Source organism: Seriola dumerili, unplaced genomic scaffold (assembly GCF_002260705.1).
Source record: "Seriola dumerili isolate Sdu_G_001 unplaced genomic scaffold, Sdu_1.0 BDQW01000349.1, whole genome shotgun sequence".
NCBI classification, from domain to species: Eukaryota; Metazoa; Chordata; class Actinopteri; order Carangiformes; family Carangidae; genus Seriola; species Seriola dumerili.
In genome coordinates, this window is record NW_019174604.1 from 532,431 (window position 1) to 546,286 (window position 13,856).

The window sequence follows — 13,856 nt, forward strand, 5'->3', positions numbered from 1 at the left end:
CCTCAGAAAATATGGTTTTGGCCTTGTGAACACAATATCTCAAGAACTCCTCAAGGGAATCCATTCAAATTTGGCACAAATGTCCACTGCGGCTCAAGGACGAACTGATTAGATTTAGGTGCAGACAGCAATTATGGCAAAAAATTCAAACAAATTTTATATGATTCTGGATAAACAGGGATATAATCTGAAACTAGTGTGAGGAGGTAATTCTAGCTTGTCATTAAAAGTAATGATAGGATTAATTCCTCAACTTTAAGCCTTTATTAAGATATTAGTCATGTAAAGACCATGTCCTCCTCTCCAAAGGAAAACACACTGTACACAGATTCAGAGATGCGTACAACGCAAGAAGAGAGAAGTTTCAGTGATATATTTAAACTGTCAGGAACATCAGCACGAGTTTTAAGTATTAACATCAGCTCATTGCAGCAGAGGAACCGACCAGAACAGGAAATACCTGCTGGTAACAGGATGACTGTTGACATGCAATTATAAATAAAACATTATCCATCAGGGATGTTATGGCACTAAATATTGAGTCACACACCCACTGTTGTGTCCACATAAAAGATCAATATCAGCTCCAGCACCAATCCAATGCATCCGAAAGGCACATCATTGAAGGTTCTGTAAATGACTGTCACTGCCACTTGATGTCGCACCAGACCACCAGCTTCTCAGACCAAAACTAATGCTTTGTTGGCCACAACCTCACGGCTCATCCTCCAAGTTATCAGTCAGCAAGGTGTTACAAAGCCTAGTGAAAAAAGTCCACTAAACAAACACCAAGAAGCACATCGGAACAAAGTTTCCCTGTGACCATGAGAGCCAACCAAAACACGATCCAAACACAACCATTAGCCCACGCTAGCATTGCCATGATATGCTCCACAGCGATGCTGATAGTTAGCCAGCTAGCTTACGAGTCCAGCCAACCTTACGCAGCTTGTAGGGTTCTCCTCTCAGTAAATCCAGGTCAGTAGAGGCTCCATGGTTGGACTGGGAAAGAAATTCAGCCTTGGATTGATCCGCTAGGACCGGTCGCATGAATGACACTGACAGAGCCAGTAACGACACTGGTAAAAAAACTTTAAAAACTACGAGACCAGATATCAAAGCAAATACCAGATAAACTACAGACACAGAGGGGGTGTGAGTTTGTTCTCTGCTCAGGACAGAATTACTTCAATATCTCCTTACATAGAAAACAGTTGTTTGCTGCTGTATTATTATTTATCTAATTTATGGAACCTTTAAAGGTATTGATGAAAATATAAACCAGATTTTAACTGATAAAAGTGATTGAGAAGGTGGATTTAAAAAAATTAATTAATAAAAAAAAAACTACACATGATGAATCATGATAGTATGAACCTTTCATTCTTGTTGACAGAGTGTGTTATTGAACTGTAAAAATCCTCTCATTTTATTAGGGAGCAAAGATGGAGAAGTCTGTGAAGAAGCAGCTGAAGGATCGTTTGCAGGATTTGAGACACTGTGAACTGGAAGAGTTCCAGTGGTACCTGCGGAATGCTGAGGAACTGGATGGTTTTCCAGCCATCAAAATGTGCAAGCTGGACAATGCAAATTACCTGAAAATAGTAGATGAGATGGTCGGCATGTACACTAAAGATGTTATGAAGGTGGCAAATTTGATTTTAAAGAAAATGAAGGAAGGTAAGTCAAAGGAAGAGAAAAACATGACATACATAGCACATTACACAGAAACAACAATGTCAAATACATTTATAAACATCTGAAATGCATTCACTGCTTAAGCTGTATCTGTTTCAGTTTACCTTTGGTAAACTTCTTGGCTTTGTCACTGTGTTGAGAGTTCACCTTGGTCAGATCACGAGCGCGTGGAGAAGGCAGACAAATGGGCTGCCACAAGGCTCAGTTCTAGCTCCAACTCTGTTCAACCTCTACACAAATGACCTACCCACCACCAAATCTCGCAAATTCATCTATGCAGATGACATCTGTCTGGCATTTCAAGCACCAGATTTTGATCAACTGGAACGGGTGCTCACTGAAGACCTTGCCAAACTGGACCAGTTCTGCAAAACCTGGCGCCTAAAGCCAAGCCCAGCAAAAACTGTATCCAGTGTATTCCATCTCCACAATGCAAAAGCTGCCAGACAACTAAACATCTACCTGGGCAGACTCAAGCTGAAGCATGCTTCTAATCCAACCTACCTTGGAGTGACCCTTGACCGGACCCTATCCTTCAAGGAACACCTAAAAGGGACGGCAGCTATGGTTAAGACAAGGAAAAACATGCTCTGCAAGCTCGCTGGTGCAACCCCCCCCCAATATATGACGAGAAGCAGTCATTCACAAGATGCTTCAAAAGGTCAAAAACTCTCCCCATTTACCAATCCATGCAGACATCTACAACCCACCCACTGCTCGACTTACGTCTAGACGACCAATTTGGAAGAACATCCCACCAGCTGACTTCACCATCCAATTGGCTTGGAAAATGGAATGGGAGTCCAAGGAGGTCCCAAACAAACATCTGGTGCCAGACCCCAACCGGGTCTGGCACCAGATGTTTGACCAACAGGNCGAGAAGCAGTCATTCACAAGATGCTTCAAAAGGTCAAAAACTCTCCCCATTTACCAATCCATGCAGACATCTACAACCCACCCACTGCTCGACTTACGTCTAGACGACCAATTTGGAAGAACATCCCACCAGCTGACTTCACCATCCAATTGGCTTGGAAAATGGAATGGGAGTCCAAGGAGGTCCCAAACAAACATCTGGTGCCAGACCCCAACCGGGTCTGGCACCAGATGTTTGACCAACAGGTCCTTGGCACCAACCTCCCAAGGAGACAGTGGTCCACGCTCAATCGCTTCAGGACTGGACATGGCCCCTGCTTGGCCAGCCTTCACAAATGGGGCAGTAGCCCCACCCCACTGTGTGCTTATGGAGAGCCAAACCATGGAACACATCATAGAAGTTTGTCCTCTTCAAAGACTGAAAGGAGGATTAGTCACCCTCCATACAGCAGACCAGGAGGCAACTGCTTGGCTTAAGGACTTTGCATTCGCAAAAAATAAAAAATAAATGTTTCCAGACAGTAGATGTCTGAGGACAAATGCTATCCATTTCATATTCTGTATATTTTGTTATTATACAGACATCATGAAAACAGAACAAAAGATAACTGTTCATGATTTTAGATTCACTTTCCTCCAACAGGGAAGGAGCCACAAGACTCTTCAGCCCGTGCAGCTTCAGAAGCAGGTAAAGTTCAACAAGTTTTCAGTAAGGCACAAACTGGTAGGAGAAAAAATGTCTATGAAGATTCTCAGTCATCCAGGTCATAGTTATCCAAGAAAAGTTGAATCAAGGGCAAAAGGAGTTGGTTTACGTAGATACTTGAAGATTTTCCAACTGAAGCCAGACCCGATGAAAGCCTCTTGCATGAGACCTGAATTGTCCTCAGGTATCTAAAACCAAGTTCAGTTGCCCTCAATTCAACTGTTTTCACAGGCCAAGTTGATCAATCAAAGTCCTTGTTTTCTCCATGTGGTATTTCTGTTTCTGACACCAGAGACACACATCACACCAGGAGACTGTCCTCCTGTAAAAGTGAGCCCATAGGTCGTCTGTGCAGCAGGTCATTATGACCCATAGTTATGTTTTGTTGCTAGGCGACATCTAGTGGTCATAGTAATTATGACAGGAGCAAAGGGAAAAGTGCTCAATAGGGGTAAATGTAGCAGTTTGTTGTTTCTGTTATCCATGACCATTTGACAAAGGTAACCACATCGTTATAATTGTAATAATATAATAACTATGGCGACGAAGGTAGATACGTCGCTGTCAGTAGGGGACTCATGAAAAAAGTAACCCATGCATATGGGTTGTGATCTGTTGGCGAGCTGACCGACAGGAAGTGGAACCATGGGTGGACATTAAGTGGCAAGCCAACACTGAAGAACCAAAAACTGCAGTTCCTCTAATGACCACTAGAGTCTGGCTCCAACAGTGAATTATTTCCTCATAGACTCCCATGTTAAAATGTCCAACTTCACAGCAGAAATAAACATGTTTACAGCCTGGTACAAAAATGGTTTCTAAAGCTAATTTCCTCCTTTATAGGATTTCGCTAAGCTTTTATGTTGGCTACACTGCCTGTGTTGATGATTAGCTATGTTTGTTAAAATGATCAATTACAGGTTTATTGTCTTACCATCACAATACAAAGTGTTATCAAAAGGAGAAGTTACTTCCTGGTGTGACATGGTACAAATTAGTAACATAGCATAATGGCATAATCAAGCAGACTAATTGGTTGTCATTACTGAGCTTATTGTACCATCTAATTATCTGTTGTTTATTCATTCAGAAGCTCTTGCCAAATGCCAGCCTGAACTCAAATCTAGCCTGAAGAAGAAGTTCCAGTTTGTGTTTGAGGGGATCGCTAAACCAGGAAACCCAACCCTCCTGAACCAGATCTACACAGAGCTCTATATCACAGAGGGAGGGACTGGAGAGGTCAATGATCAACATGAGGTCAGACAGATTGAAACAGCATCCAGGAAACCAGACAGACCAGAAACAACCATCACACAAGAAAACATCTTTAAAGCCTCACCTGGAAGAGACGGACCAATCAGAACAGTGATGACAAAGGGAGTGGCTGGCATTGGGAAAACAGTCTTAACACAGAAGTTCACTCTGGACTGGGCTGAAGACAAAGACAACCAGGACATACAGTTCACATTTCCATTCACCTTCAGAGAGCTGAATGTGCTGAAAGAGAGAAAGTTCAGCTTGGTGGAACTTGTTCATCACTTCTTTACTGAAACCAAAGAAGCAGGAATCTGCAGGTTTGATCAGTTCCAGGTCGTGTTCATCTTTGACGGTCTGGATGAGTGTAGACTTCCTCTGGACTTCCACAACACTGAGATCCTGACTGATGTTACAGAGTCCACCTCAGTGGACGTGCTGCTGACAAACCTCATCAGGGGGAAACTGCTTCCCTCTGCTCGCCTCTGGATAACCACACGACCTGCGGCAGCCAATCAGATCCCTCCTGAGTGTGTTGACATGGTGACAGAGGTCAGAGGGTTCACTGACCCACAGAAGGAGGAGTACTTCAGGAAGAGGTTCAGAGATGAGGAGCAGGTCAGCAGCATCATCTCCCACATCAAGACATCACGAAGCCTCCACATCATGTGCCACATCCCAGTCTTCTGCTGGATCACTTCTAGAGTTCTGAAGGAGGTGATGAAGACCAGAGAGGGTGGAGAGCTGCCCAAGACCCTGACTGAGATGTACATCCACTTCCTGGTGGTTATGCTAAAAAGGAAGAACGTCAAGAATGATGGAAGACCTGCGTCAGATCCACACTGGAGTCCAGAGAACAGGAAGATGATTGAATCTCTGGGAAAACTGGCTTTTGAGCAGCTGCAGAAAGGAAACCTGATCTTCTATGAATCAGACCTGACAGAGTGTGGCATCGATATCAGAGCAGCCTCAGTGTACTCAGGAGTGTTCACACAGATCTTTAAAGAGGAGAGAGGCCTGTACCAGGACAAGGTGTTCTGCTTTGTCCATCTGAGTGTTCAGGAGTTTCTGGCTGCTCTTCATGTCCATCTGACCTTCATCAACTCTGGAGTCAATCTGTTGTCAGATAAACAATCAACCTCCTGCTGGGCTAAACTGTTCAGAAACAAACCCAAACCAACACATCTCTACCGTAGTGCTGTGGACGAGGCCTTAAAGAGTCCTAATGGACACCTGGACTTGTTCCTGCGCTTCCTCCTGGGTCTTTCACTGCAGACCAATCAGTCTCTCCTACATGGCCTGCTGACACAGACAGGAAGTGGCTCACAGACCAATCAGGAAACAGTGAACTACATCAAGAAGGAGATCAATGAGAATCCGTCTCCAGAGAGAAGCATCAACCTGTTCCACTGTCTGAATGAACTGAATGATCGTTCTCTAGTGGAACAGATCCAACAGTCCCTGAGTTCAGGAAGTCTCTCCACAGATAAACTGTCTCTTGCTCAATGGTCAGCTCTGGTCTTCATCTTACTGTCCTCAGAAGAAGATCTGGATGTGTTTGACCTGAACAAATACTCTGGTTCAGAGGAGGCTCTTCTGAGGTTGCTGCCAGTGTTCAAAGCCTCTAACAGAGCTCTGTAAGTATACATAGTTGGGTTTATTTATCATTACATAAAGACACTGCTATCATTCTTATTTAATTCCTTGCTATCATCTCTTTAGACTGAATGGCTGTAATCTGTCAGAGAGAAGCTGTGAAGCTCTTGCCTCAGTTCTAAAATCCCAGTCCTGCAGACTGAGAGAACTGGACCTGAGTAACAACAACCTGGGGGATTCAGGGGTGAATCTGCTGTCTGCTGGACTGCAGAGTCAACACTGTACACTGGAGACTCTCAGGTCAGGACTTATCAACAATTCATTTAAAGCAGATTAGCCCAAATATATACAAACAAGTAGGTGTGATAAATCTTTAAAGTTGGTTGAATAGGGAGTGAATGAGTGAAAATGTGCAGCATGGGTGTTGTGTTATAATAAAACAAAGAGCATGGTGCAAAAGTGGTTCCAAAAGTGAGTCAATCCCCATAGACTCTAATGTTAAAATGTCCACCTTTACAGCAGAAATAGACACTCTCAACAGAAGTGCTCACCCAGGGGTACACTCCTCCTAGTGGTAAAAGTTGGTAACAACTGTCTCATAAGATAAGATAGAACTATTGCGAGAGAACAAAAAACAGAGGGGAACTCCCAGAGGCAGTGACATGCGAAGACGTATTTTCTGTGAAATCCATACATGGTTATATTCAATTAATTCAAGCCCACTCTAAAACTTGGTCCATAATCATTTATTACTTTCAGTGATGATTCTCGTGACTTTACCCATCTGTTCGTCCAGACTGTTCTATATGCCACGATATTGAGTATGGGCAGTGCGTATTTGTCTCACCAGTCTCTTACTGGATTCTGGTCCTCAATTTTTGAATGTCTTTCACCAATATGTAACATTGCACTACAACTTCACCCCTTACTGCCATCTTTGAGATAGTCCCAATGGGGGAGGGCTGTCCAGGCCAACAAATGAGTGCACTTGCATTTGTCTCTTTTGTTGGCCCGGCAACTTGTTTTGTGAAACTGGAAGGTAAAAAGGCTGCTTTCCTTTACTGGTTGGATCAAGGAAGTGCAGAAAATGATAAATAAATATTAAGTATTAAGTAAGAAAATATTAAGTATGTTACATGCAAAATACAACAACATATCATGCAAAATGATGTGATGAAAACAGACTGTACATCCATGTCAATCCATCCGTCCAATCCATACTAAGAAAATACCAATAAAAACAGCTTTAAAAAATAACTGTTAAAGTAGACAGTCAGAATAAGTCAGAATGTTTATTACTATATGATGGTGTTACAATGAAATAAAATAAAAAGCATATGTATTGATTCTTCCTTTTGGCAAAAGCTTCATTGATAAACATATTTTAATGTTTTCTAACATTTAGTTGCTGAATGTTGTCGGGAATGTTACTGCATCATCCATCATCTGGCAACTTCTCCCATCTGACAGGGTGCTAAGCTAACGAGAACTTTCTGATTCAGTCATCTTTTGTTTTGTATTTGTTCTGAGAGAGTTTCTTCTTGCATTGACGGCACAAAGCAGCATCCTTACAGTATCTGCCATACTGTATGTGTTGTTTTGTCTATTCGCAGGCTGTCAGGATGTCTGATCACAGGGGAAGGTTGTGCTTCTCTGGCCTCAGCTCTAACATCCAACCACTCCCATCTGAGAGAGCTGGACCTGAGCTACAATCATCCAGGAGACTCAGGAGCAAAGCTGCTGTCTGCTGGACTGGAGGATCCAGACTGGAGACTGGAGACTCTCAGGTAAGGAGAGACTGAATGCAAATGTCTGCCTGTAAAAAACAGCCCATAAGTCATCTGTGCAACAGGTTATAATGACCCATAGTTACGCTTTGTTGCTAGGTGACATCAGGAGCGTTTCTAGGGTTTGAGGAGATTGGGGGCTTAGCCCAGAAATATGTAGGGGGTCCAGGGGGATCTTTCCCAGCACAATCTTTGAAAAAAACTTTTGGGTGATGTGTTCTTTTCAAGAAGTAGAAAATGCAAGACTTTTGTGCTACTTTTGGAGAAATGCCAAAACAAAGTCAAGTGACTATCCTGGTAGTAAGTTAAACCAACCTCTCAGATAAAGGAAGAAGATTCCCTTTTTTATTAATGATGGATGAATCTGACACAGAAGAGCAGTGTTCGATTCCCATGTGAAAGTAGCAGTTTATGTTGTTTCTATTATCCATGACGGTTCAACAAAGTTAATCGCGTTATGACTGTAACCATGACAACAAAGATAGTCTAATGTTGAGGAAGTACTTATTCAACCCAAATCACCATCTTTTCCCAAACCTAACCAAGCCATGACTGTTATTATAGTGGCCATGGCGTGACATGCATACTAATAGATAATGTGCTGGCCTGTCCCCTCCCCCATCTTCCTTTCAGGATGGAGAATGATGGAGTCCAATGGTTGACACCAGGTCTGAGGAAGTGTAAGTGTGATTTCATTCATGACAAAGCAGCACATTTCAACCACCTTCAAACTTATCACTCATTCAGATCACTGATGTCACGAGTCGTCATCAGACTGTCAATAATGATCGATCAATAACTGCAGCCGCCTTGTGTCTTGTTCTCTCCATCAGATTCCCGTAAACTCACCCTCGCCACAAACACGGTGAACGCAAACCTCAAACTGTCTGACGACAACAGCAAGGTGACACGTGTGCAAGAGAAGCAGTCGTATCCGGAACATGCGGACAGGTTTGACCGGCCTCAGCTGCTGTGTGAAGATGGTCTGACTGGTCGCTGCTACTGGGAGGTGGATTGTGACGGATGGGTGGAGGTCGCAGTGAGTTACGGAGGAGTCAGCAGAAGAGGCGAAGCCGACGTCAGATTTGGAGAAAACGACCATTCTTGGAGTCTGAGGTCCTCTGACGGTGTTTACTCTGTCTGTCATGACAGAAGTGAAACAACTGTCTCCTCCTCCTCCTTCTCTAACAGAATAGCAGTGTATGTGGACTATCCATCCGGCTCTCTGTCCTTCTACAGAGTCTCCTCTGACTCTCTGATCCACCTCCACACCTACAACACCACCTTCACTGAACCTCTTTACCCTGGGTTTGGACTCTGGTCTTCTGGTTCCTCAGTGTCTCTGCCTGCGCTCAAATAGCCTTTTATTTTTAGAAAGTGAAATGACCCTGAAGTATCTGAGCAGCAGCCGTGATAAGAGCTGGTCCAAAGGAGCTTCTGTGCTTCCTATCTTCTCTCCTTTAGGAAACACTGGAGCTTCCTTTATGAAAGGAAAGGAAATTCCTTGCCACAGCAACATTAAAAGTGATGCACGGTTGTAGCTTCACTTCCAACTATAATTTATACTTGTTACTAAATAAGATTTATCCACCTCTTTATGATGCAAACTTGTGACAGTGAAGTTCACCTGCACCTTCATTCACAGCTGTATTCTAGTTTTAATTTGTCAGTTACACTTGATTGTAAATTGTTGAAATTAATGCAGTTTTAATGTGAAATAAAGTTTTTATGAAGCTTTGCTTTGTTGATGGTTTTTATGGAGCGTGTCTGGTATGAATTTTAACAGTAGCAGCAGCACAGTATAGAAATCACAGCACATTGAAGTTTTTCCTGAATCTGTAATTATTCAAAGACTTTCTATGTTACTTTAATCAACAACAAACATGATAGAAATGTTTAAATGTGTCCGTCCTTCAACAGTGACAATACAGGATCTAGAGACAGATACTAGAGTTTGTGCTTTTTAATTTGTCTTATAAACTTATCAATTTTAATAACAATGAAAACACTAATTCACCAAAGTGACTGTTAGATTCATCATGAGGCAGATGGTAAATATGAAGAAACATACTCAGTACAATTTAATCACAGGATTATTTATTAAAAACCTTTTCAATGACAGCGATGAAGTTGTGAATAAAACTAATGTACATGAGCTGTACTACACTGACAACTGCTTCACAAGCTGATCTGTCAGTGTTCAGTTCACACTAAAGAGTGTGTGAGGTGAACACATCCGTCTCTGAGGTCACAGCATCACATCTATGAAGAGTCTGGTTTTGCTCCAGGTTGCAGTTCTGGTGGGTCAGTTCCATCTGTTTCCTACTGAACACCGTTTGATGTTAAACTGGTCGATACTTTCACCTGTGAAGGTGGTGACTGTGCTAGAGCTGAACACATTCTGCTCTTCACATGTTGTTACTGTCATCTATCAACAACAGTAGAAATGAAGTAAAAGGCAAGAAAGAGAATCTGTGAACACTGAGGACAGAGAATAATAAACAACTAGAAAACTCCTGGAGAGATTTTGAATGTTGCTGCTGCTTGGTGCGTGAACTTCACTCCTCGTTTCAATCTGCACAAAGGACGTTACTTTCAGTTTCATTCATGTTGTAGAGACTCATCCTGACACTGACCTCAGTCACTGCAGCTGTCCCTCAGAAAGCCTTTAGAAGCTGTGACGACTGAACACAATAACCTCACACTGATGGTTTAAACACAAATGTGTCCCCACAACCACAGCAAGACATGCACACGCGCACACGCGCACGCACGCACGCACGCACACACACACACACACACACACACACACACACACACACACACGCAGCAACAGAAGTTGATCTGCAATAAAGCTATACCACTATATCCCCATATAGAGGATCCCTTCTAGGATCAAACTTTTATGACCTATGACCTCTGATCTTTTTGAGACTCTTATTTTGAAAGTGTCAGTGCTTCTGTGTTTGGCAGTATAAATTGCATAAGGTTTTGTACAACAGAGCCAATAAGGTAATCCAAATCGTGGAGATGGTGTTTGTGTGTTTCTATCTATGGCATTTACGTCGCCGTGGTTACTCAAATCGCTAAGAAATTCCCGATCACGTACCGATATATTGTTTTCTCAGCCGATGTCCATACATCCACTGCACCACAGCACATGATGTGAGCTGCAAGAATAAAAGAAAGCACACATTACAAATGAATCCTCACATACAGTAACAGCATTGTGTCCAGTGGGAACTATTTACAACATTTTTACCAGGGAAACAGTCAGTGTCCAGTCTTTACACTGCACCATCCTGAATGCAATTTAAGAATATCATTAAAAGAAAAAAGAACTTTCCAGTAAAATAATGATTCAGTTACCGTCTTTGTCATCTTTGAATATATAAACTTCTTCAGCCGTAGCCACTGTCCACGACCTCCTCAGCAGCAAACAGCAGACAGACACGGTCCGAGAGCAGCTGCTGAACATAGTGGAGCATTTAGCAGCTAAAGAGACAGATTTCCCTCAGGAGCTGGTGGAGACCAAACACAGAGCTAAAAGAGAGGGAACGCTGACTGAGATCATCATGAGACATCAGCTGACACAAACACCACTCCAACTGCAACAAATCAAATAATTAATAAATAATGTCAATTAAAAGTTATAAATGAAGATAGAAAACGTTGTCCTTGTCTTCTCTTTCATCTCTTCCCTCCACTCCTCCACAGTCTTCCACCAACAGTCACAGTGTGACACAGCCTGCATGTGAGTAAGTCAGGTCAATCCTTCTGGGTTGACCACTTGCGTAGATGTATGATGTCGGCAGACGAGGGTTTTTCCTCCAGGCAGACGGCCCCCGCTCTGCCACAGCAGCTTCGGGCCGGCTCCTCTGTTTCTTACGGCTTCTGGTCCTGGATGAACTGAGGAAGGCAGTGGTGCTGGAGCGAATGACCAACAGCACTGGGAATGAGGGCCATGCTGTTTCATCGTCCTAGGGAGGAGAGGAGGAGGCCGACCCCTGCTGGACGGCCCAGGCTGTCTCCTCCAGGACATTGAAGTCAAAGGGCTGTCCTTGTCCCACCTGACAAGACAGATCCTTGCGAAGGCGAGAGTCTGGCAGCACCTGGACACACAGATAAACAGACAGTTTTAGGATTTTCAGCTTTCATTAATAGATGAATCACAGAACAGATTACAACACACCAACACAACTTTATGACAAACTCTTACCACTGAGTCCTCAACTCAATTCAAAGAGCTGGATGTTGGTCTGAGCCATCAACCTCGGGTCGGCCAGCACTGCCTCTCTGATGCCACATAATCCTTGAGAATGAATGACCACCGAGTCCTCACGGTCCCTCTGGACCACGTGGCCACCGGGTGAAGACGCAGAGCTGGTTTGCAAACGGCCTCCACCAGGCGGCTAACACTGGCCCAGTTTGCAGGGCCCGAGTTCAGTCCAAGAAGACAGCTGAAAGATAATCAGAGAGCAGTGTGTGTTAATATAGATCTGATATTCATTAGAGGAAACAGTGATATCTGAAGTGAATCTCACCTCTGGAGACTCTCCGTCCCAGGACAGGAGGTGTTCTTCCCCGTCTCTGCCTTGAACTGTCACCTGGGCTGTTAGCATTATAATTGTAAGCAGTCATTATAAGAAAGAAGCTAATGCTAATAATGTAGCTCTACCCCTACTGTTGTTTGTCCATGTTTTTTTCACAATTAAAAAGAGGGAAAAAAATAGTGCTAATGCTAGCAAGCTAGCCCCTAGTGTTGTTTGTCCATGTTTTTTTCACCATTAAAAAGAGAAAAGAAAATTGATGCTAATGCTAGCTGCTAATGCTAGCAAGCTAGCCCCGCTCCCTCTGTTGTTTGCCCATGTTTATTTACCATTAAAAAGAGAAGAGAAAATTAATGCTAATGCTAGCTGCTAATGCTAGCAAGCTAGCCCCACCCCCTCTTCTGTTCTGTCCATATTTTTTCACCAATAAAGATTTAAAAAAAAAACATGCTAATGCTAATGCTAGCTGCTAATGCTAGCTGCTAATGCTAGCTGCTAATGCTAGCAAGCTAGACCCACCCCCTCTGTTGTTTGTCCATGATTTTTTCACCATTAAAAAGAGAAAAGAAAATTAATGTTAATGCTAGCTGCTAATGCTAGCAAGCTAGCCCCACCCCCTCTTCTGTTCTGTCCATATTTTTTCACCAATAAAGATTTAAAAAAAAAACATGCTAATGCTAATGCTAGCTGCTAATGCTAGCTGCTAATGCTAGCTGCTAATGCTAGCAAGCTAGACCCACCCCCTCTGTTGTTTGTCCATGATTTTTTCACCATTAAAAAGAGAAAAGAAAATTAATGTTAATGCTAGCTGCTAATGCTAGCAAGCTAGCCCCACCCCCTCTTCTGTTCTGTCCATATTTTTTCACCAATAAAGATTTAAAAAAAAAACATGCTAATGCTAATGCTAGCTGCTAATGCTAGCTGCTAATGCTAGCTGCTAATGCTAGCAAGCTAGACCCACCCCCTCTGTTGTTTGTCCATGATTTTTTCACCATTAAAAAGAGAAAAGAAAATTAATGTTAATGCTAGCTGCTAATGCTAGCAAGCTAGCCCCACCCCCTCTTCTGTTCTGTCCATATTTTTTCACCAATAAAGATTTAAAAAAAAAACATGCTAATGCTAATGCTAGCTGCTAATGCAAAACATGCTAATGCTAATGCTAGCCGCTAATGCTAGCCGCTAATGCTAACAAAAACGGCGGCTAGCCCGCGCCCCCCCAGCACAGGCATTGCGCCCAGCAAGCAGGGCTAGCCGCCCGGCGGCTAGCCCGCGCCCCCCCAGCACAGGCATTGCGCCCAGCAAGCAGGGCTAGCCGCCCGGCGGCTAGCCCGCGCCCCCCCAGCACAGGCATTGCGCCCAGCAAGCAGGGCTAGCCGCCCGGCGGCTAGC

At 43.4% G+C, this 13,856-nt stretch overlaps 1 protein-coding gene across 1 annotated transcript; it reads left to right on the plus strand.

The window, feature by feature from the left end:
* The first annotated feature begins 1,445 nt into the window (after positions 1-1,445).
* LOC111232933 (NACHT, LRR and PYD domains-containing protein 12-like) lies at positions 1,446-9,509 on the plus strand. The gene is made up of 8 exons (XM_022760641.1): positions 1,446-1,680; positions 2,642-2,917; positions 3,218-3,262; positions 4,371-6,171; positions 6,257-6,430; positions 7,744-7,917; positions 8,551-8,597; positions 8,751-9,509. The coding sequence occupies exons 1-8, from the start codon at positions 1,446-1,448 to the stop codon at positions 9,275-9,277; spliced, it is 3,279 nt and encodes a 1,092-aa protein (XP_022616362.1). The 3' UTR covers positions 9,278-9,509.
* Positions 9,510-13,856: the final 4,347 nt, after the last annotated feature.